This window comes from Brettanomyces bruxellensis, chromosome 7 (genome assembly GCF_011074885.1).
Source record: "Brettanomyces bruxellensis chromosome 7, complete sequence".
NCBI classification, from domain to species: Eukaryota; Fungi; Ascomycota; class Pichiomycetes; order Pichiales; family Pichiaceae; genus Brettanomyces; species Brettanomyces bruxellensis.
Window position 1 is genome coordinate 1,246,578 of NC_054688.1, and position 20,776 is coordinate 1,267,353.

Here is a 20,776-nt window from a genome sequence, read left to right on the forward strand (position 1 = left end):
CGCAGCATGGTTGGAGAAGAAGAATGGGAAAAAACGGTAAAGCAAAAACAGAGAGAAATACCAAAGCTGTGGCGCAGTTAAAAAAAACTTGAATAGAATGCAAGCTTAAAAAAAAAGATTCAGAAATGCAATTGAGCGATGTCTGAGTTCACGTTGTGTGGTTAGGGACATATATAGACAGTATAACGGTGCTGAATAAGCATCAAAGAAGTTGGAATAGGAACTCATTTGAATAAATAGCAAGAACTTCTCATCTCAGTTCTTGTGGAGAATCGAATCCCTAAGCTGATTAACAGCACTTTGACCCCGTCCATTAACATCTTGTAGAGCACACTCCTTTCTATCACTAAGCTCCTTTATCACGGAGTCGGCACGGTCATTCAACTCTTTCAAAACAGAAGTAGTTCTTGAGTTCATTTGGTCGAACAACTTACTGGTCTTACCAGATAAATCGTTAAATTTCTCGTTCCAGACGGGATCCAACTTCTCCAACACGGAGTCAAAACCAACCTTTCCCTTTTTTGCGTTTTGGCCAAACCTATCCACACTCCACTGCTCGATCTTATCACCTATTTGGCAATGAAGAGAAGCCTGAATCTCGGCCTCCTGCTCAAATTTAGTGCTGCATAGAGGATTTTTGGGATCTGGGGAGTATGTAACAGTTTCCCACACTTTCAGCACACTTCCCCAGGTCAGGTTGCAAGACTTCATCGTTAATTTGCGGTTTTTAAGATCTACAACCGACACTTCTCTGACATATGACTTGTTAATACCTCCAGTGAGAAAGGAAAGCCATCTCGGGATATTCTGTGCGCATCCAATCAATCTCTCGGATGTTAAAGTCTGCCTGACAGGGTCGAACTCTCTCCGTAAAACATCAACCGATTTGACATGTGTAGAAATCTTATTTGGATACTTTTGCCAGTTGGCCGCACTCACTTGCTCCCATGGATAATCAAAGGTTTGTTCGGATTTGAAGAACTTCATGCTTGGATATGTGAGGTTGTGATAGGTTATGTAAACCTCAGTTTGTGATATTTCTGGACAAATTTCAGCACTAAGTCTTTTCTGATTCTTTTCTGAGTGTTCCTTTTGAATTTAAATAGACCAATGAACACCAGCAGCAATACCGGCCAAACTACCACCTAAATCTAATGCCAGTTTGTGACAGATGACGTTTGCCAACTTGCTGTAAAAACAACAAGAAAGTATATTCTAGAATGCAACGACTTCGGATGCAAGTATTGAAACGAAAGCTGATAAAAATTTTAGCGGCACAAGAAATTGATTCCGGCCGGAAACTTTTTTAACCTTAATTCTAGCGAGCAAGATCCACGTTAGTCAGCAAATCAAAGAAAACCACACCACAGCACGATAACCTAATATTAAGATAAAGTGACGATAAGTAAATAGAAACTACTAGCGAATGTGAAGATACATGAATAAATCGTAAAATTAAATAATTTATCTAAATTTTCTTTTACACATCTGGTAATGTTCCCCGTTTGATCTTGCGCCATTCGAAAAAAAATAAATTGAAATAAACTAAATAACTGGGGGAGTGATTAAATTGAAATTGCAAAAGAGAAAAATTTTGAATAAACGTTGGTGGAAGAACAATGCGTCCCAGTGCCAGTTGCCCTTTGAATTCAACGGATGCAAAGTTTTCATTATTACGGGATGGGCGAACCAAAGCGCGAAACCCCACTGTCCGGCATGCATGTTAGATTTGCACATGCAGACCGGTGTGGGGGTACCAAGCCTAGAGCTTTTACGGAATATGGTGTACAGATGTGCACGAAGACAGAACTGGGAGGTTGAATATTGTATTTATGAGGGATGAAGAAGCAACGAACATCCCGGGAAAAAACGAATGAGACGTAATGCATGCGTAAGCGAGAGAAAGAGACAGCCAGAGTCTGCTGAAATGGATGAAAGAAGGCGTAAATTGTAAAATATTAGAAACGTAACTAAAGCACAAAAAGAAAACAGTTTCAGACATCCAAACCACCTATTACTACCTGATCCAGGCGTCCGTCATCAAGTCTGCGCCTTGAAAGAACACGGAAGTTGGATGCTCCTCTTGGACGAAACCATTGGTGGTAAAAATTAGTTGTAGGGCTTCCCAAATTGAATGGACTGAGACAAAGATCCTTAAAATGGCTATTTCCACTATGCCGTTCGGTATTTAGATATTCTCGAGTGGTAATGCCAAAGAATCCAAGCAAGAGATGCGAGATGAGGAGTAGGAGAGGGTAGAGAAGCCCAAGACAGGCAAATATTCCGAGGAATAACGACATCCGTGCACGATTTGCAGACTTAACAGCTACAATATAGAAACTGGAAGCGGCAAGAAATGAGCATTCGATGCACGCGAACACGAGGAAACCAATAAAGTAGCAATGATTGCGTTGGCCAACACAGTTGGAAAGCCACGGACAATGGTGGTCAAGATTGGCGATGCAAACATTGCATCTTGAGCAATGAGATGCGCGTGCAGGTCTCCAAATGAAGCAGGAGTTGCAATATTTGGCATAAACGGGTGTCGAAACGGGGTCAGGAGTTTTCTTGGCATCTGGTTTCTTTGCATCATGCACCATTCTGGGCCCCGGCATCTGTATCCACGAGTGGTATTCCTCCGGAAGGCCATTTTTCGCTACATTATCAACCAGATGAACATTTTTCGGCAAAACCCCGGGGTCCATGAGTGCAGCACGTAAAAGACAGTTCATAAGCACACACCAGCAGTAGCAGAAGACTACTACCACTGCTGGGGACACGTGATTCCACAGCCAGGCTGCCTCAAACACCAAATAGAGCACTATTGGAAATGTAACTGCTAAAATTGTGAATGGCAGCATCGAAAACTTCGGTCCGTAACTTGTGAAATTGGGCCTTACTATTCTCGTCGTGCGGAGATGGCCCCCGCACAAGAATATGTAGTTTGACTGCTTCATGAACTCGTAATTGTGGGATTTGTCACTTGAGGCACTCGATGCACTATTAGGCAAGAATGATGACTTTGAGGGTATGAATACCAACCATTCGCTGCATTTTTTCAGCAGAACACGCCAGTAGCCAAAACTAGAACTGACGGTGGCATCATCAGAGGGATTTTCACTCTTGGAAGATGCACATTTTCCTGTATTTTCACACGATGTAAAACATGCCGTTCTGGTAGAGGCGGCTGAATTATCTATAGAAGACATATCACAACATGAAAAGTGGGAAAATGTAGACTGTACTAGTGTTGAATCGCTTTTAATTCTTCTTTGAGCGACTACCAGAAGAGAAGAAACAAAAATTAGGTGTGAACTGTTGAGGCGTCTAAAAGTGTGGAGAGCTGAAAATTGTTGTTCCAAGATTATGCGAGAATATGCGAAAATGTGCTTGTGGTCTGCACGGTGCAAGGATGCGTGCAAAAGTAAGGCTGGGAAAAATTGTGGCTGAGGGGATCGACGAAAATATCGGGCAGGTCAACACAGCTCAGTAAGATTAATAAGAGGAAAGACGGAAAAATAATGAAGCGATAGATGATAAGACGATAAAATGCAAAGGAATAAAAGGATATGATAAAATGATATTATAAAATAATAGGGTGATTAAGTGATGTGCCAGAAAGATATCACAAAACATATCCCAAAAGTTAGTATAATATAATCAAGGGACAAAATGAAGAACGAAAACAAAAGGAAAACAACAGAGTACCCCCGGGACGGCGTGTAAATTACTAGAAGGGAACAACAAAGGAGACAAGCCGAGGGATCCGCCTCCTCTTTGGATAATTTCATTTTTTTATCGTTTACATTTTTCCGTTGTGCCCCTGGGCTGCGCATGCTTTTTTCCCAATACAAGATCGGGCCTTGCGCGTTTGCGGCGGCTGGCCAATGGGATTCCGCATATAGAAGGCGGTGGGAAAGCCCAGTAAGACCAGGGAACAAGTAAGTTTTTTTTTTTTTTTTTTGTTCTTAAATAGATGGATCCGCGCGCCGAGTTGGAGCGCTTGCGGTTGGCAACATGCGGGCGCATCCCAGCGGCGCCCATTTAGCAAAGCGCAACACTAAGGCCACACTGACAATGTTCGAACAACTAGCATTTCTCCAGGAGAGCCTAACAGGGCGTGCAAATGGATCCTCGAAAGATGAGTTCAAGGCGGTAAAAGATTCAGTAAGTATGAAAGAAAAATTGCAAATTATGGGAAGTGCGCTAGCCGTCTTTTGGCAAACTTCGAAGCGGAGCGCGCGCTTGCGGGCATGCGGGTTCAAAGTCGGTGGGAAACACAATACACCAGGAAGTAAAAAATTACTTTCCCGCGGACACGAGCGCGCGCACCCGCAACGCTATATAAATAGTGGGGTGGTTCGCCCGTGAACGAAAAAAAAAATCGCGTTCTTGGTGCGCCACGTGCAATGCGCCAAATATTTTATCAAGGGACAGAATTGTATCGCGCAGACCCGAGTTGGCAAGAAATTGAAAAAAAGGGATTTTTACAAAAAAAGACATGGCGCAAAGAAATAACAACAGTGGAAACGATAATACTAACAACCAGCCAACATCAACGTCGGCATTTGTGCAGTTAATTGCATCATTATTCGAGCTTTCGAAAGCGGCAAATGAGGCATCAAAAGCTGCGGTTGACTTTTTCAACGTTGTGGACGCAAAGCCGCAGTACAGCGCACCGCCTGTTTTTGACCCAAGCTTGCTTGCGCCGCAGCCGCAGCAGCAGATGACGCAGCAGATGCAGCAGCAGATGCAGCAGCTACAGCAACAGATGCAGCAAAGGCAGCAGGATGCGCTTGTGGGATCGGCTGGCGCAGCGGGTGCGGAGCCACAACAAAAGAAAAAGAAGAAAAGAGACCCGAATGCGCCTAAAAAGCCATTGACTTCATTCTTCCTGTACTCGAACTTCATGCGGGACGTAATCATCAAGGAGCGCATGGAGAACGGGGACGAGTCGCTTTCGCAGCCGCAGATTGCGCAGGAGACGTCGAAGCGCTGGAAGGCGCTTTCTGCGGAGGAGAAACTCGGATGGAAGGAGTTGTACGAGGATCAGAAAAAAAGATACGAGGCAGAAATGAAGAAATACAACTTGGCTAAGGCGACGGGACAACCTTACACCGCTCCGAAGCGCAAAAACGTCATCCTTGCACCAAACTCGATCTCGAAGAAGAGATCGGGCGAGCCGGAGGGAGGCAAGAAGCACAAGAAGAAAAGACATGATTAAAGAAAAAAAAAAGGAAGCAAGAGAAGGGAGGGGCATCGTGAAATTTATGTGTAAGGATGTGTACTTTAGCGGGCGGACAGTGTACTTTTATCGTATTGGCATATAACATATAACGATTTGGTTTATTCAAGGTAGGTAAGTGTACAAAAGTAGAAGGGGAACAAAGAGAAGACAAGATTATGTGTGTATGTATGTGTGTAAGGGAGCATGGCAACCGTACACCTCTAGCTTTATTTATCGAAGCAATTTTTTGGCAGCAAACGTGTGTCTAGGCCTTAAAGACATCTTTGAGATCAGACTGGAGTCTAGATTTGACAGCTGTGGCATCAGGAGGCGAGCTGAGCGAATCAGAGACTGCGGTTGCAGTTATGGATGAGGGAAAAGATGTTGAATCAGAGCCATTATTGATGTGGGGTGTGTTGGCCGGCAAGTTCTGGGTTTGCTGAGGTGCTGATTGTGAAATTTTGGAGGTATCGGGGTTTAGTACACCCGAGAAGGAAGAGAATGAGTTAGCATTGGAGTTTTGCGAGGGATGACTTGGTGGGTGAGAGCCAGGATGAGTATTTAGGGTATGAATGTCTTCCAAAGGAATATCCCGAACAGTTTCATGCTTTACGGCAACTTGAATATTTGCCGTATGAGAGTTTGCATGATGTTCGTTTTGACTTGGAGGTTCAGTACCCTTAACTTCCGTATTTGTAGTATCCCTAACTTCCGTATTTGTAGTATCCCTAATTTCCGTATTTGTAGTACCCTTTATTTCATCATTTACAGTACCATTAGTAATTGCAGCCCTTCCAATATTTCCATTACTTCCAGTACCTTGCGTACTTTCAGTTGTGGCGACTGCAGTACTTGCATCACTTCCAACATTTGCAGTACCTGCATTTGGAGTACCCTCAACTTCAACATTTGCAGTACTTCCACTATTTCCATCACCTCCTTCATTTGCAGTACTTCCAACATTTCCAACACTTCTAACATTTCCAATATTTCCAACATTTCTAACACTTCTAACGTTTTCAATATTTCCATCATTCGTAGTACTTCCATCATTTCCAATATTTCCTTCACTTGCAGTACTTCCATCATTTCCAATATTTCCATCACTTGCAGCCACTCCTTCATCTCTATCACTCTCATCACCCCTCTCAGCCTCACTGTGCCTTGGACCATCCTTCCAGTACCGATCGGTCTCCGCATCATAGTGCACCGACCTCAAATGGGCATATATGCCGTGATACGACGTAAACGGCTTTCTCCTACATAGTGAACACGAGTAGCTGCCGTCCGGACTCCGACTGTAGTACGGCGTGAGCGATCCGCCGCCAATGGAGATGCCGATGGGGCGGCCACGGGAAACGGGCTGCGGACGCGCGTCGATCGACGCGTCGCTGCTCGACCTAAACGGTGCACCGGGAGTGAATGACGCGCTGATCGACCCGTTGGCCGACGCGACCGACGCGTCGGCGGCCTCTCCCACGAGCTCGTGCGGGTGTTCACTGCGTTTGTGCCAGTAGAGCTGCATATAATTATGAAAAATTTCGCCGCATGAATCGCACTTGTACTTCAGGTCACGTGTCACGGAGTAGTTGAGGGTGGACACGGACGGCAGGCGTGACTTTTTTGAGTCCGGGGCGCGGTCCGCGGTGGCGGGTGCACCGGGCTCCCGCTTAACGCCACGGGGTTCTCCACCGGGCACCCCGCGTAGCTCACTGCGGTCCCCCCGGCCGGGCTGCACGGCGGGCGACCGACTGCGGCTCTTCCTAGGCCGGCCTGGCCCCCGGTGTGGCCTACCAGGGCGGCCAGGGTGCTTCCGGGGGCGGCCCACGGCCCCACGGCGGGCCCTCCCATCAATGTCCGCCGCCCGGATCGGCTTCAAGTTGCTGTCATCCAGCTCCTTGGACGCCCCGAGCCGTTTGGCCGTCTTAGAAAGCAGATCACGGGGGATTTTGAACCTTGAAGCCAGCTGATTAAGCGTGACTTCTGGCCACGGCCTCACAAACCGCTGCTGTAACGCCCCCGTGTCACTCTCTTCGCCTTCTGAGTCCCCTGGTGCCACCTGGTCGCCTGAAATGACCGGCGACCCGTACATGGGCGTGAATCCCACTGGAATACGCCCATTGGGGGCAAAACTGCCATTTCCAGACCCAACTCCGCTGCTGCCTCCCTCACCCAACGTTATCCCTTGCACCGTAGTGGGCTCCGGCTTGGTCTTGCCCGTTTCTGCCGAAGAAACATCCTCCAAGTCCAATAGTTTGTTCAACCGCCCATATTCGCCAACTTGGTCTTTCAACTTGCTCACTTCGCCTTCAAGCGTGTACACCGACAGTAGAAGCTTCGAGATCACCTTTGCAGAGTCCAGCCCTCTGATAAATTCCTCGTCCTGCAGTTTGTCTGCTGAGTCCACCTTGAGCGAGTCAAGGATTTGCATCTTGATTTTATTTATTGTATTTAAATTATTATTTTTTTTTTTTTCACTCCTATTTTTTTCCCAATTTCCTTTCTACCTGATCTTTCTGTTGTTCTCTTGCTCACGTGTATATGCTTTTAAGTTGCTCGTATATACGCCTATGCCTGCTTAATTTCGCCTATACTGAACAGGTACTTGGATGAAATACTAACCGTGTTATCGAAAGGAGTACAAACTAATGGAGGAAACAAGATCGAGAAAAAAAAAATAAAACCCAAGAAAAAAACAAAACCCAGAAAAAAGTAGAATCCAAGAAAAAAAAAAAATCAATGAGAAAAAAAGGGAAATTGCACTGACAATATCAAATTATGAAGGGGGGAAAAAATAATCTGGTAACTCCCGAATGAAAAAAATACCACTCGTTGTGTATTATTTATGTATTGCACTTGCCGCCAATAATCTCACCAGTATGGAATGAGTGCAAAGACCGCTGCCGCTTACCTAATCCATATGAACCGATAAGAGGTGGAGTGTGGGTTTGCCAGAGAGTAAATAACGAGGTAAAACGAATAAATAGAATGAACAAAACAGACAAATAAATTAACCAAATGAATAAATAGAATGAACGAAATGAACAAAACGGACAAATAAATGAACAAAACGGACAAATAAATGAACAAAACGGACAAATAAATTAACAAAAAGAACAAATAAAATTAATTAAATGAACAAATTAATCAACAAAACGAACAAATGAATTGGGTATGCAAACGGATAAAGTAAAATAAAGCAAACAACGCTAAATTAATACGCTTACTAAATACCATACTTACTCCAATACACTGCTCATGTAAATCCAAAGCATAAGGACTCATCCCGTTTTCCCACCTCTTCTCTACGGCATTTTTTGCTAATGAACAATGATAAATATTTCCATACTATCTGTTCAGGCGCTTATTTTGGGAATTTTACCAAGGCTTCTAAGATGCAAACTTTCAATTACTATCTACCACTACATCTTTTGAATTTCTTGCTAATATCCATAGAGATTCCTCCGGATTTATTCAAAATAGTACTCTAAGAAACAACCCTTTTCTCTTGGGTCCAGCAAAGAAAAATTATCAAGTAAGAAAAACAGATGCAAGAATGAAAATGCAAAAATGCTACGTTTTTCCTCTCTTTTTCTCTCTTCACTCTTTTTGGGATTTCAGAAAGCACTATTGTTCATTTCTATTGGTGGGGAAGCACGAAAAAATTTGTCTAAGTGAAGGACGAAATTTCATTCCACTTACAAACCTAAACAGTAAAAGTTTAATTAACGCTTGGATAGAATTGCACGAATATTTTAGTACTGAATGTATTATTTACTACTTGGATTTTACCGCAAATTTTATTTGGCTATTATATTATGCTGGATTTTGGTATGGCATGAAAAGTCATACAGCATAAGTAGCATAAACAGCATAAGATAGCACAAGTACCATAAGTAAGATAAGATAGCAGCGTAAGTAAGATAAGATAGCAGCGTAAGTAGGATAAGATGGTAATGTAAGTAAGATAAGATAGTAGCGTAAGTAAGATAAGATAACACGAGTGCTACAAGTACCATAGGATAGCATCAAACACCTATTTTATATGCTAATTACACAAAGTAGGTAGCACTGAAACGTATAGTGCACAACTATGGGCATTTATGTCCGTGGACGATTTTATGTAAAGTGCTTTTTTTCAGAATTTCGTTTTCGTACGCTTTAGGTAGTTAGTTATTTTCTATTTTTTTTTTTTTATCCCTGCGAAGCTTTATACTCTGAGATCACCTGCAACACTTTATTACTTAGTACAAACGAAAAAACACGTAATATATACACAACAATTGGCAGCAGAAAATGTTTAGAAGCTTGAGAGTGGCGGCGTCTTTACGAAATGCGGCAAAAAGACAAATAACGGGACTGTCTGCACATAATACAAGAAGTATAAGTTTCAGCAGTGCCAAGTTTGCAGCAGAAAAGACAACAAATGAGCAAAAGAAGGGCACATCTGAGCAGAAATCAAGCGAAAAAGATGCAGTTACAAGCGGAGAAGAGCCCTTAGAGTGGTCATTGAACAGAGTGGACAGAAAGTTGAGAAAAGCAGCAAAAGCTGCAGGTGAAAAGCTCAATGATGCATTTTTGATCAACAGGCCTGATTTGTGGAAAGGACTTCCAGATGAGATGATCGTACGGTTACATAGGCGCAGGGTGGTGAACCTGGGTAAGAACTTCAAGCACAACAAGGACGAATTGGAGGCGCTTTTGTCAACAGCTCACGATCCTGCAGAAGCTGCATTTATTCAAAAGGTGTACTACGAACCGGAATCGCAACAGTTTGACTCTGATATCGAGACAGACTACGAGAACTACATGACTGAGGGTGAGTTCATGGAAGATTCGTATGAGCAGAATGAGAATGACGAACTTCCAACAAAAGCTCAAGACATTCTTCGTGATTTTCACGAGCAGCTAGACTTTAACAGAAAAGCAGCATACGAGTTACCGGCATTGGCAAAACTCAGGGAGAAATACGTCCATCCGTCCGAAACAGACAAGCCCATTGTCTTGAGATACACTTCATACTTGGGAGAGAAGAATCCAGCTTCCCGGAAAGTTGTAATGATTGTCAAAGTGAAGAACTTGCAGCTTGCTGAGTTGGAATCTCACAAATTAAAGCTTCTTGCTGGCCCGAGGTACGATTACACAACAGATATTCTTCGAATTAGCTCCGACGGGTTTTTGGAACCTGCACAGAACGCTTCGTACCTCTCGGATATCCTAAACAACTTGATTTCGGAGTCGAAAGCCGATCCTCAAGAGTTTGCAGATGTTCCTTTGGATACAAGGCCTGTGGACAAGAGAAATAAGAAAAAGCAGCACAGAAACAAAAAGCAGTACAAATTCCCGGAGCAGTGGGAAAGACCAATACACCCGGAGGACCGGAGGGTCGAATTGAAGACCTTACTGCCTTTTGAGTGACTGTAATAGTTCAACTGACTGTACATAGATTATTCGACAAGTAAATATATTTAATATGACGCAGGGCCATCGCGCGTGCGCATCCGTACACCAGATATACGTATATGTATGCTTTTAGGAGGGAATTTTTAGGCTGAGCAGAGGTTTGTATGCTGATATTTGTTTGTGTGTGTGTGTGGAGCAAATTGGCTGATTGTACTTTTATTCATTTCGTGGAGTATTCATTATGGGGTGGTTTATATGGAATTTAGAGAGAGACAGGATTGGAGAGAAAGACGCGAGGTGTGCAATTATGATATGGAGTATTTTTTTTTTATTTTTTTTATTTTAATTATTTTAATTATTTCAATTATTTTAATTATTTTTTTATTTTTCTCGAGTAAGCTTTTTTTTTCTATTTCCATTTATCTCGTTTTATTTATCTATCAGTAATATTTTTCAGCCGACGACCAAGCGACAACACGCAGAAAAACATATATTTGCAAGCAAACCGGCGATATCTATATGCACCATGGGGGCCAGAACATACGGGCGGAGTCGAAGAGGTCGCAATTCCAAAAGAAGCTCCAGATACATGGCAAGAAGTCGATCCAGAGAATCAGGCGATAAGATACAAGTTAAAAAGGAAATGGAGGCATCGGTCTCTGTAGCAGCAGCAGAGGGCAATGCAGCAGATGCGGGAGGTCAAAAAGGGGATGATGAGGCTGAGGCAGACGATGATATGAAGGAGGATGGGGCGTCAGAAGACGAAGAAACAGGAAATGTGCCGAATAAAGATGCGAAAAGTGATATTGAGGAAGAAGAAGGCACAGAAGAGGAAGGGAAACAGCAGCCGGCAAGCACATTGAAGGCTGTTTTAGGATTGTTGGACCTCGAGTATGATGAGAAGGTGGGGCTGCTTAAAGGCGATGCGATCTACAAAGTGCCGCGAAGAGAAAAACTAGAAAAAGTGGAAAGTATGATGGCAGAATTATTGAAGCAGATCGATGAGGGCGTGAAAAGGGACAAGCAGGTGTTGCAGCGATACTGCAGTGCCGGGTTTGAGAGCCAGATCAAGCAGCGGGAGAAGGAAATCGAGCTGGAGGGGGAGGATGAGCCAAGTGGTGTAAGGATGCGCGGGTCCGATGAGGAGAGACCGACACACACGATCATCAAAATAAGCGGGGGTGAGACCGGCTCGGGTACAATTCGGATACAGCGACGTAAGGCGGATGTGCTGGAGGAGGATGAGGAGAGCGGAGCGGTGAAAGTGAAGCCGCATCGTCGGAGAAGCATAATTGTTACTGCAAACGGCAAAAGGCGTGAGATAACTCCGGCAATAGCGGAGTCGGATGAGTCAGACGAGGACGATATAAGCATAGAAGGCGTGGCGGAGGCTCCGGCAGCTGTTCCGGGGGAAAACACGGCGGTGGAAGTGAAACTGGAGAAGGAAAATGAGGAAAACGAGGAAAACGAGGCAGAAGAAGGATTTTTGGCTTCTGCGTATGCCTCAAAGCCGGCACCGGACTTTGACATCAAGAAGCTGTTGAAGCCGACATTGGAGCAGCTGGGGATGTACGATGATGAGAAGGCAAGAGCTGAATCAAGCACGGAAAGAGAATACATGAAGAAGAAACTAGCAGTGGCAGATTACCCGGAATCTGACCTTAAGAGCTACTTAGCAGGGGAAATCCCAACAAAGGACCTGTCGGTGAATCGGCCGACGAGCCAGGTGCCGTTCACATCGTTCGAAAACTACGTGGAGCCGTTTTTTCGGAATTTCACGGAGGAAGATGTGAGTTTCCTGCGGCAAAGGGCCGTTTTGGGCAACCATGTGAGTCGCGGGTACGATTTCCGCAAGGAGCCCTTCTCGATACCGGCATTGGGTCCCGGATACGCGGAAGTTTGGAAGGAGGAAGACCGGCTGGCTGCTGAATCGGGCAAACCGGGGCTTGGCGATGCCGAATACGGAAATGTGCGTGGCAGTACACACGTGCATTTTGTGGAAAAGGCACGCAAGCTGTGCGAGAAACGCATGCACACGCACATGCAGCAGCTGACAGCTGCAGTGGGTGATGCCGCAAAGCTCTCGAATGCGTGCGTGGAAGGCGAGCATGCAGTATCATGCGGGCCTTTGACTTCTAGAATCCTCTCTGCATTAGTTCCAGAAGAGTCCTTTTACCGAAAGCGGGAAAATGTCGCCGGTGCCAACGACAGTTTCGACACCGATGACGCAGACGATTACCCGGAGGGCAGTGCTGCCCGGTTACCCGGAGAGGCGGAAGCTGGTGATGATGAGGATGAGGATGACGAGGGGGACGAGAGAGCGAAAATCGACGCGTCGGCCAGGTCGATCGTCGATCTGCACAGCCCGGACTACAGCACGTTGGACACACGATTGAAGCGGGAGCTCAAGTACATCGGCGTTTACATGAACGTGCAGCAGATACTCGGGGACCCGGGCTTTGACCAGGACTGGTGCGAAAAAAAGGAGGATGACGAAGTTTGCCGGGAAATGAGGCAGTTGCAAAAGCAGTTGAAGGCGGTGCAGAGGCGGAATAATCACAAGAAGCGTGTTTTGGCACCGATGGTCGAGGAGCAAATTGCCTGGCAGGAGTATATGACCGTTCTCGAGGACTTAAATAAGCAGGTCGAGCAGCATTATCGCCGCCGGCTCAACGTTAATCCTCGAAAAAGCAGGAAAAGAGGTGGCCACCATAAAGAGCGTGAAAACATCGCCAAAGATGATCAAAGCACCAATCACTTGGTGACCAGTGCCTCTTTCCAGGGTCTTTTAGCCAAGCGGGCCAAGTGGATTCAGAAAATTGGCCCGCTGTTCAGGTCGGAGCGTGAAATGAGACACATGCCTGAAGAATCCATCTTCAAAAATCTTGCAAGTGACAATGACGAAAATGACGACAATGATGAACTTGAGGACGTCGAAGATGACGTTGACGAGGATGTTGATGTTCTTGGGCGCCATCAGGATGAGGTCCAGGCCGAGAGCTTGGAGATAGACAGTAAGGATTAGATGCTGATGTGTATTTGTGTTTAGTGGGAACGAATAGAAATATGTATGCCTGCAAGCGCTGGGGTATTTGGTATTTTTTGGTATTTTTTTAATCCTCGGAAATTATTTTATTTTAAATTTTTTTTTCTCTCTAATCTCATCTCATCTTTTCTCTACATTTTTATTTTTTTATTTCCTTTTTTTTCATCTCTTATCGCATTCTTCATTCTACTCACCTTCTTTCTTGGACTTTTCATCTCACCAACTTTCTTAAAATTCCCCTCTCCCAAGCCCCTCTACTTCTCATACAACTCCCACCCCATCATTTCAATGAATGAAATACAAGAAGACGTCTCTGTAGCTCTTGCAGATCAACATTTCACCACGTACAACTGGTTGAGAAACAAGTACTATTCATACACTGATCTCTCATCTATACTCGAGATATATGCATTCGGAACAATCGGTAACTATTTTCGTAAGTTCCCAGCACACGTTTCATTTATCACACGTCGTATTACTAACAAAACCCCTCTCAGATAACAAGAGTCTACTTCCAGCGTTAAATAAAGCACAATTATCCAGATTGAGGCAGCTAACACTTGTTGGATTGGCTGAAGATAGCGTGGAGATTTCCTTTGACAAAATTCGGGCCGAATTGTGCCTGGAGAGTCAAACTTGGCTTGCTGATTTGATTGATTTGAACAATCCTGTGGTGATCAAGTTCAAAATTGACGAACTTGAGCAAGTTATACGTGTTGAAGATATTTTTCAGACCCGAGACGTCTTTAGTAGCCAGGACATGCCATTAAGAATACTTTCATTTGATCAGGTGAGTTTCAATGTGTCCAAGATGATAAACGCACTCAAGTTTATTCGTGATGTTAAACTTGCAAAGGTGACAGATGCCCTGAAATCAAAGAAAGATTTGTCCGCGGAGGCCGTGTCAGCGACGCGTCGATCGTCTCAGCTTAAAAGAAGGCTAGAGGGTTGACAATACAGCTTGCTGAAGTTATCCATCATGTGCCAAATGCAAGAATAATAGTGATCTACATTGATTTAACGCATCATCAACACATTGATTCAGCACATTGCAAATTGAGAATCTACAAATGAAGAACTACAAACAGATATCAAATTACGACAGACAGCAAAAAAGTACAACATGCACATACATATGACGAATATGAAAATTATGATTCCAAGTTATTGCAGATCAACTCCAAAACTAGTAATAAATATAATTACGAAAGACTCCGCATCAGTCTTCCTTTTTGTGCTTCCAGATCCGTTTGCAGAGACCCCAGAGTCCGCCTGCAGAAGATGTTTCTAGAACATACACTCCATAACCGGAAACGGCAGTTCCAAAGATTAGAAGCCACATTGCCGCCGTGTGCCACACACCGTAAACCCTGCGAGGAATATAATCGATAATGCAACTTTCCCAGCCTGCATAACAGTGATAAAGAAGCAAACCAGCCATTGCGGCATCAATAGGGGCAGAAATCGACCCTGTAATGAATGGGGTAATAATCAAAGGTGTCATGCAAATGGTAACAGCCCTCTCAAAAGTCCAATGTCTGGACCCTGTGAATTTGTTTGGGGTTGGTCCCACATAAGCATCGTTAACATTTCCGACGATATTTCCAACAGGTTGAGGTATTGTTTTGATGAAAAGTGATCTTGAAAGGCAAGCAGATGCAGGTCTGAATACCGAGTGGTGTAGGGGTGAGTGCACTGCTGGCCTTAGTGCCGTTCCAAGCGTTTTAATTCCAAGTCTGGCGAAAATCATTTGGGCAAACTAAACTGTATAAATATAAAATAATGATAGGAGTCGAAATATGGGACTCACTTTTTCGTTCTGGCTCGGATAAGGGCAGTAGTATTGGCAGACTGAAGTTGAGCAATACTTAACAGCAGAGCCAAAATGTGAAATATGAAATGAAAAAGCAAATAAGCTTAAATAAAGAAGAAAGTATCAAGAAAGCATGAAAAACGAAACTGCCTATATTATATAGATAGATCTTCTCCACAAAAATAATATAATTCTATTCTAATTGTCATCAATAATAATGATTCAATTTTTTAAGCTTTACTTTTTTTTTTTTTTTTTGTGATGGGTGAACGGCTCCGAAAATTCTCCGGGTTCGCATTACGAAAGTATTTCAGTATTAGGTTTAGATGATTTGAATTTTGTTCACATAAGTTAGTCAACTAAGTCTATGTAGTCCAATTTATGTCCGACTCAAGTTTTCTAGACAGATGGTTATTTATTTTTTGTTGCGTAATGGGTGAATTACAGAAATATAAATTATGCCTTTGCTCGGCATTAATTTTGGCCGGGGCAAATATTTAACTGCGCCCGGAGTTTTACGCGAACGCGAAACGGAGCCGCAAAATGTGAAATTAAGGTAACTTTAATTTTCTTGTGTAAAACGAAGTATGATAAAATTAATCCCCCTCGATTGTATGGCCAATACTTTCCCTCCGCTTCTGTTTCGCATGATTATGCAGTAAATTACGTAATAACTCATCTCTTTAATCTTAATTTTGGGCATGTTCAGGCATGTAAATGTCGCAATTATCACTCATGTAATCATCAGTTGGCCAATTCATACAAAACCCGATATCTCACAAACAAAAAAGGTTCAGCGGATACTGCCCCTACGTAACCACAGCATGCTTTCAATAATGTTATCACGTGATTTGGCACGTGACTTTTTGAATTCGTGTTGCCTGATTATCGTGCCTGATTTTTTTATTTTTATTTTCAATCGGATCACCAAGGTAGAAGATGTAGCATTTGAAAGAAAACAAGCAATTAACGCTGAACCCGCTGAATAATCACAAAGAGCAGAAGGGTAAGAATGGGAGCCATCAGTGTGCAAAGGAAAAAAAACGTTTCACCGAAACCAAAACCGGTTTCAAGTGATTTTGAAAAGGATCATGATTCAGCATCAGCTTCCAAAGAGAAGATAGACAAGAAGAAGGAAAAGAGCAAAAGGAAGAAAAGCCACAAAGCAGGACCATCAAAGGATGAAGATGGAACGCCGTATAATTACATTGTAGTTTTGGATGCAGGCTCAACTGGAACGCGTGTATATGTGTACACATATCTAGATGCTGGATATATGGTGAAGCACGAATTACTATCGGGTGGAAAAGCGATAACAGGGATTGAGATAGCGGGAAATTTACCTTACGTGCATCAGGATAGTGGATATTGGAGCAAGAAGACACGCCCGGGTCTTTCTTCATTCAAAAAAGACATAAAGAAGTACGGTGATAGTACAGAGCATCTCGCATCCCGAATAGGCAAGAAAAGCTTAAAGAAGTTGCTAAGTAGAGCACGGAAAGTTGTTCCGAAAGACCAGCAATATAGAACACCGATATTCCTCCATGCTACGGCAGGTGTACGGTTGTTGGATGCGTCGGATCAGGAAGCTTTGATGAGTGCAACGTGTTATTACATCAAGACCCACTCGAATTTCTATCTTCCGGACTGTGAGAGTCACGTGCGCGTGATAGATGGGGAGGAGGAAGGGTTGTATGGATGGATTACATTAAACTACTTGTTGGGAAAGATGCGGGCTGATGAGGAGAGGCAGGTTGGATTTTTGGAGATGGGCGGTGCATCTACACAAATGTGTTTTGAGCCACAAGAAAACGAGATTGCCGAGCATGAGAAGAGCCTAATGGGGTTAAGGCTTGGCACTGTCGGAGTTACGGAGCCTGAAATGAAGTTCAAGGTGTACTCGCATTCATTTTTGGGCTATGGGTTAAGGCAGATGCATCTGGATTACTTGAAGATGCTCATAGGGCAGAATTCGGTATCTGGAGAAGAGGGGAGTGATGAGAAGAGCACAATTCAAATTGAAGATCCATGTGCACCGGGCGGATATCGGACGAAAGTCGAACTTGAAAGTAAAAAGTGTAAAGTTGTAGGATCCGGCAATGAAGAAAAGTGCAGAGAGCTGGTGTATAAGGCATTTGCAATAAAGGAAACTACAGGGGAGGAGTGCTCGGCCGAGGAGCAGAAGGAGGTGTCAAAATGTCTTTTGAGCGAAAATATGCCGGACTTCAGTTTTGATTATGAAAACTTCTTCGGTGTATCCGGGTACTGGGATACGATATCCGAGCTTTTAGACCTTGAAAATGAGGGAAAGGATCCATCGAAGACGGAATTTCAAAAGTACGGCAAGATCTACTCGTATCCAGAAATAGAGAAAGAGGTGTCGAAGGTGTGCTCTTTGAACTGGGAGCAGCTTAAAGATTACCGGGATGAGGATGAAGATGAGTTGGCAGACTTGTGCTTCAGGTCCACATACATTGTGAATCTTCTTCACAACGGCTTGGGACTACGAAGAGACAATTCATCCGATTCTTTCCAGGTCAACGATCAGATTAATGGTGTTGATTTCACGTGGACACTTGGCCGGGCAGTTCTATATGCTAGTGATGAGTCTGTGGCACAAATTCAGGCTTTAAAGAGAGATAATAAGCCTGAATCCGGCTATAATCGAGTTGGATACTACACAAGCACCAACCAGAGCGTTTTTATTCGCGGATCGGAGCCTGTAGGTGTTGCTTTAAGGCCTGAATACGGGTTTCAGGGTGGTTCTTTGCTTTTGGAGATAGTATGCGTACTTCTTATTTTTGCGTTGATGTTTTTGTTCTTGTGGAAGAGAATAGCTGTTTTCAAGATGATCCGGACGATCGTCTCGTGGGTGAGACGACACAGATCGAAGAAGTATGTGAAGTTGGATGAAAATGACACGCCGTTTGATGTTGAACTTCAAGATCTTGAGGATGACGAAGAGGGGTTGGCCAAATGAGGCAATTCGAGGATGCAGGTGTGGAAAGTTTATGTTTGACGTGGACGGAAAGTGGGTGTGAAATAATGGTATACTATGTGGGAATGCAGCAGGAGTAAAATAAGAATAGATGGGAAATATGTTGTAAAATATAAATGCTTTTATTATCGGTATACAAGGGATTTAGTCAATGTGGAAAAGTGAAATGTTTTTATTCAATAGTTTCCATTTCGAGGCTATTAGGTGATGTAATGTTATTAGTAGTATACTAGGAAAGCTGACAGGTGACGTAATGTTATTAATAATATACTAGGAAAGCTTACAGGTGAGGTTATGTTATTAATCATATACTAGAGAGGTTGAAGTGATGTAATATTATTAATAGTATACTAGAGATGTTGACAGGTGATGTAATATTATTAATAGTATACTAAGGAGGTTGACAGATGAGGTAATAAATACATAAAGCACAACTGCCTTATTATTAATACTATATTAGATTCCCAGTAGAGTAGAATTAACCCTTAATATGTAGAAAAGATGATGATCCAAGTTCCGCAACTCCAGATCAACGAATATGCCAACTGCGAAGATCCTTCCTGGCCTGGAATTCGGTTGGGGGTGTAAAGCGCCTAATTTTCTTGGTCTTACGTCTTCTGACACTCTCATGATGCCTAGAACCAGCAAATATGTCATCGGAATCGGATCTCGAGCTCGCAAAATCACTAAATTCGCTGCTGACATCCTCAGCATCGGAATTTTCCACCTCACTGTTGGCAATAGTGGTGATTTCATCAAAGTATGAGCTGGCCACGCTGTTGGATCTGAGCCTTGCAAAGCGTGCAGAAAACTTGCGCCTCGAGTTTTCCTTGAGGTCCGACTTCAACACATCCGGCATGCTTAGTCCTTCTTCATTTCTCTTCCACCCGTTTCCATTATACTCCACAATGTCGCGAACACACTCAGCAGGCGAAAACTCGAGGTAAGAACCGTTTAGGCTCTCCCAGGTAAGTCTGTACGTGTTGTTTAGAACGTGGTTGAGGAGATCGTCCTCGGAAAAAACCTCATCGCACACATTTTTCACGCTTTTCGGGTCCAGGCCATCTGTTTCCGGCTTATCTTCAAGCGGACTGCATGCGGAACATGCCGATTTTACGGGCGAGAGCAACGGCGACGTGTCCGAGTTGCCGCCGGCATCAAAAACAGGGCCTGCCTGCCCCCGGCTCAGCGTTTGTGTGATCCCCGGTGTAAATTTGCTTGTGCTACCGGCAGTGGCGCTTTCCGACACCTGGTAAAGAATATCAGGGGCCCCGACAGACGGCCGCAGGGCCACAGACAGCTTGGCAATCGTGTTGGTCTTCGATTTGTCCAATAAATACTTGATAACGGCGGGTTTCCCTTGGCCTATGTAGTCTGCCAAGTTTAGAAAGATGGCACCTAATCTGAAGGGTTCTTTTGCATTTTTCCCCTCGATCATGAACGATACACTCAGCCACTTGTTGGCAGGCCGGCCCGTTGATGATTTCACTCTTACCCGGACTTTCTGATGTACCTGGCCGGCACTTTTGAACACGCACTTGTGGTTTTTAATCTGGGCAGCGTCTGCAGTAATTTTCGACCGGTGAAACCGCTTACAGTTGTTTGAGATCTTCCTGCTGCTTACTGTGACGATCATGAAGCACTTGTTTCCTTTTAGGAGGGGCACGTTGATCAACTCCACCACGTTTAGCGCCAGATCAAACGATATACGTGGCATTGTTGCTATTTCTGCCTCTGTGTATGTACTGTGCTGATTTTCAACTTAGGGCAGAAAAATCGGATATGCTGGTTTGTGGAAGTGTGCTGGCTTCTAAGGTATTACTCGAAAAGGTGTATTGATTGTAACGCACACCGTTTCTAATGTGTTGTTTGTAAAAATGTGCTGTTTGTATATCCTGTCTTTCCAATGTAAATAATACATCTCACCTGTTGAGCATCGGCAATCACAATCACATTCCCCTTCCCGTGCTACTTTGGGAATACCGCGAGAATTCAATTTTTAGACCCGCTTGTGCCGCGGCTGACGTCATTCGCGTCGATCGACCCGGCGGGCTCCCGAGCTCTGCCTCTGCCTAATTATAGCTAATCTTACCGTGTGTATTTTCCTCGCCCCGTATTCCATTTTTTTTTTTTTTTTTTTATAATTTGTTCTGTTTGGCCAAAACAGATCCTGCCAATTATACGAGTCATTCCCAGTTCTCACCCATTTATAAGCTTGACTAAGTCCGAATTGGCATCCGGGCAATCTTCACACGTTTATTTTCCTGGTCGCACAGTTTTCCAAGTGTT

General features: G+C 43.9%; 10 protein-coding genes across 10 annotated transcripts; 5 read left to right on the forward strand and 5 right to left on the reverse strand.

Moving 5' to 3' along the window:
- Positions 1 to 255: 255 nt before the first annotated feature.
- On the reverse strand, positions 256 to 987 carry BRETT_005013 (uncharacterized protein; the record flags this gene model as incomplete). The annotated part of the gene is made up of 1 exon (XM_041283498.1): positions 256 to 987. One exon carries the CDS (start codon positions 985 to 987, stop codon positions 256 to 258), a length of 732 nt encoding a protein of 243 aa, XP_041136850.1.
- Positions 988 to 1,994: 1,007 nt separating this feature from the next.
- BRETT_005014 (uncharacterized protein) lies at positions 1,995 to 3,209 on the reverse strand (the record flags this gene model as incomplete). The annotated part of the gene is made up of 1 exon (XM_041283499.1): positions 1,995 to 3,209. The coding sequence occupies one exon, from the start codon at positions 3,207 to 3,209 to the stop codon at positions 1,995 to 1,997; it is 1,215 nt and encodes a 404-aa protein (XP_041136851.1).
- Positions 3,210 to 4,501: 1,292 nt separating this feature from the next.
- Positions 4,502 to 5,224, forward strand: BRETT_005015 (uncharacterized protein; the record flags this gene model as incomplete). The annotated part of the gene is made up of 1 exon (XM_041283500.1): positions 4,502 to 5,224. One exon carries the CDS (start codon positions 4,502 to 4,504, stop codon positions 5,222 to 5,224), a length of 723 nt encoding a protein of 240 aa, XP_041136852.1.
- A 268-nt stretch (positions 5,225 to 5,492) lies between these two features.
- BRETT_005016 (uncharacterized protein) lies at positions 5,493 to 7,658 on the reverse strand (the record flags this gene model as incomplete). Its single annotated transcript, XM_041283501.1, has 1 exon — positions 5,493 to 7,658. The coding sequence occupies one exon, from the start codon at positions 7,656 to 7,658 to the stop codon at positions 5,493 to 5,495; it is 2,166 nt and encodes a 721-aa protein (XP_041136853.1).
- A 1,865-nt stretch (positions 7,659 to 9,523) lies between these two features.
- On the forward strand, positions 9,524 to 10,645 carry BRETT_005017 (uncharacterized protein; the record flags this gene model as incomplete). The annotated part of the gene is made up of 1 exon (XM_041283502.1): positions 9,524 to 10,645. One exon carries the CDS (start codon positions 9,524 to 9,526, stop codon positions 10,643 to 10,645), a length of 1,122 nt encoding a protein of 373 aa, XP_041136854.1.
- A 511-nt stretch (positions 10,646 to 11,156) lies between these two features.
- Positions 11,157 to 13,655, forward strand: BRETT_005018 (uncharacterized protein; the record flags this gene model as incomplete). Its single annotated transcript, XM_041283503.1, has 1 exon — positions 11,157 to 13,655. The coding sequence occupies one exon, from the start codon at positions 11,157 to 11,159 to the stop codon at positions 13,653 to 13,655; it is 2,499 nt and encodes an 832-aa protein (XP_041136855.1).
- Positions 13,656 to 13,964: 309 nt separating this feature from the next.
- Positions 13,965 to 14,628, forward strand: BRETT_005019 (uncharacterized protein; the record flags this gene model as incomplete). Its single annotated transcript, XM_041283504.1, has 2 exons — positions 13,965 to 14,100; positions 14,174 to 14,628. The coding sequence occupies 2 exons, from the start codon at positions 13,965 to 13,967 to the stop codon at positions 14,626 to 14,628; spliced, it is 591 nt and encodes a 196-aa protein (XP_041136856.1).
- A 267-nt stretch (positions 14,629 to 14,895) lies between these two features.
- Positions 14,896 to 15,426, reverse strand: BRETT_005020 (uncharacterized protein; the record flags this gene model as incomplete). Its single annotated transcript, XM_041283505.1, has 1 exon — positions 14,896 to 15,426. One exon carries the CDS (start codon positions 15,424 to 15,426, stop codon positions 14,896 to 14,898), a length of 531 nt encoding a protein of 176 aa, XP_041136857.1.
- Positions 15,427 to 16,501: 1,075 nt separating this feature from the next.
- Positions 16,502 to 18,469, forward strand: BRETT_005021 (uncharacterized protein; the record flags this gene model as incomplete). The annotated part of the gene is made up of 1 exon (XM_041283506.1): positions 16,502 to 18,469. The coding sequence occupies one exon, from the start codon at positions 16,502 to 16,504 to the stop codon at positions 18,467 to 18,469; it is 1,968 nt and encodes a 655-aa protein (XP_041136858.1).
- Positions 18,470 to 19,016: 547 nt separating this feature from the next.
- Positions 19,017 to 20,204, reverse strand: BRETT_005022 (uncharacterized protein; the record flags this gene model as incomplete). Its single annotated transcript, XM_041283507.1, has 1 exon — positions 19,017 to 20,204. One exon carries the CDS (start codon positions 20,202 to 20,204, stop codon positions 19,017 to 19,019), a length of 1,188 nt encoding a protein of 395 aa, XP_041136859.1.
- Positions 20,205 to 20,776: the final 572 nt, after the last annotated feature.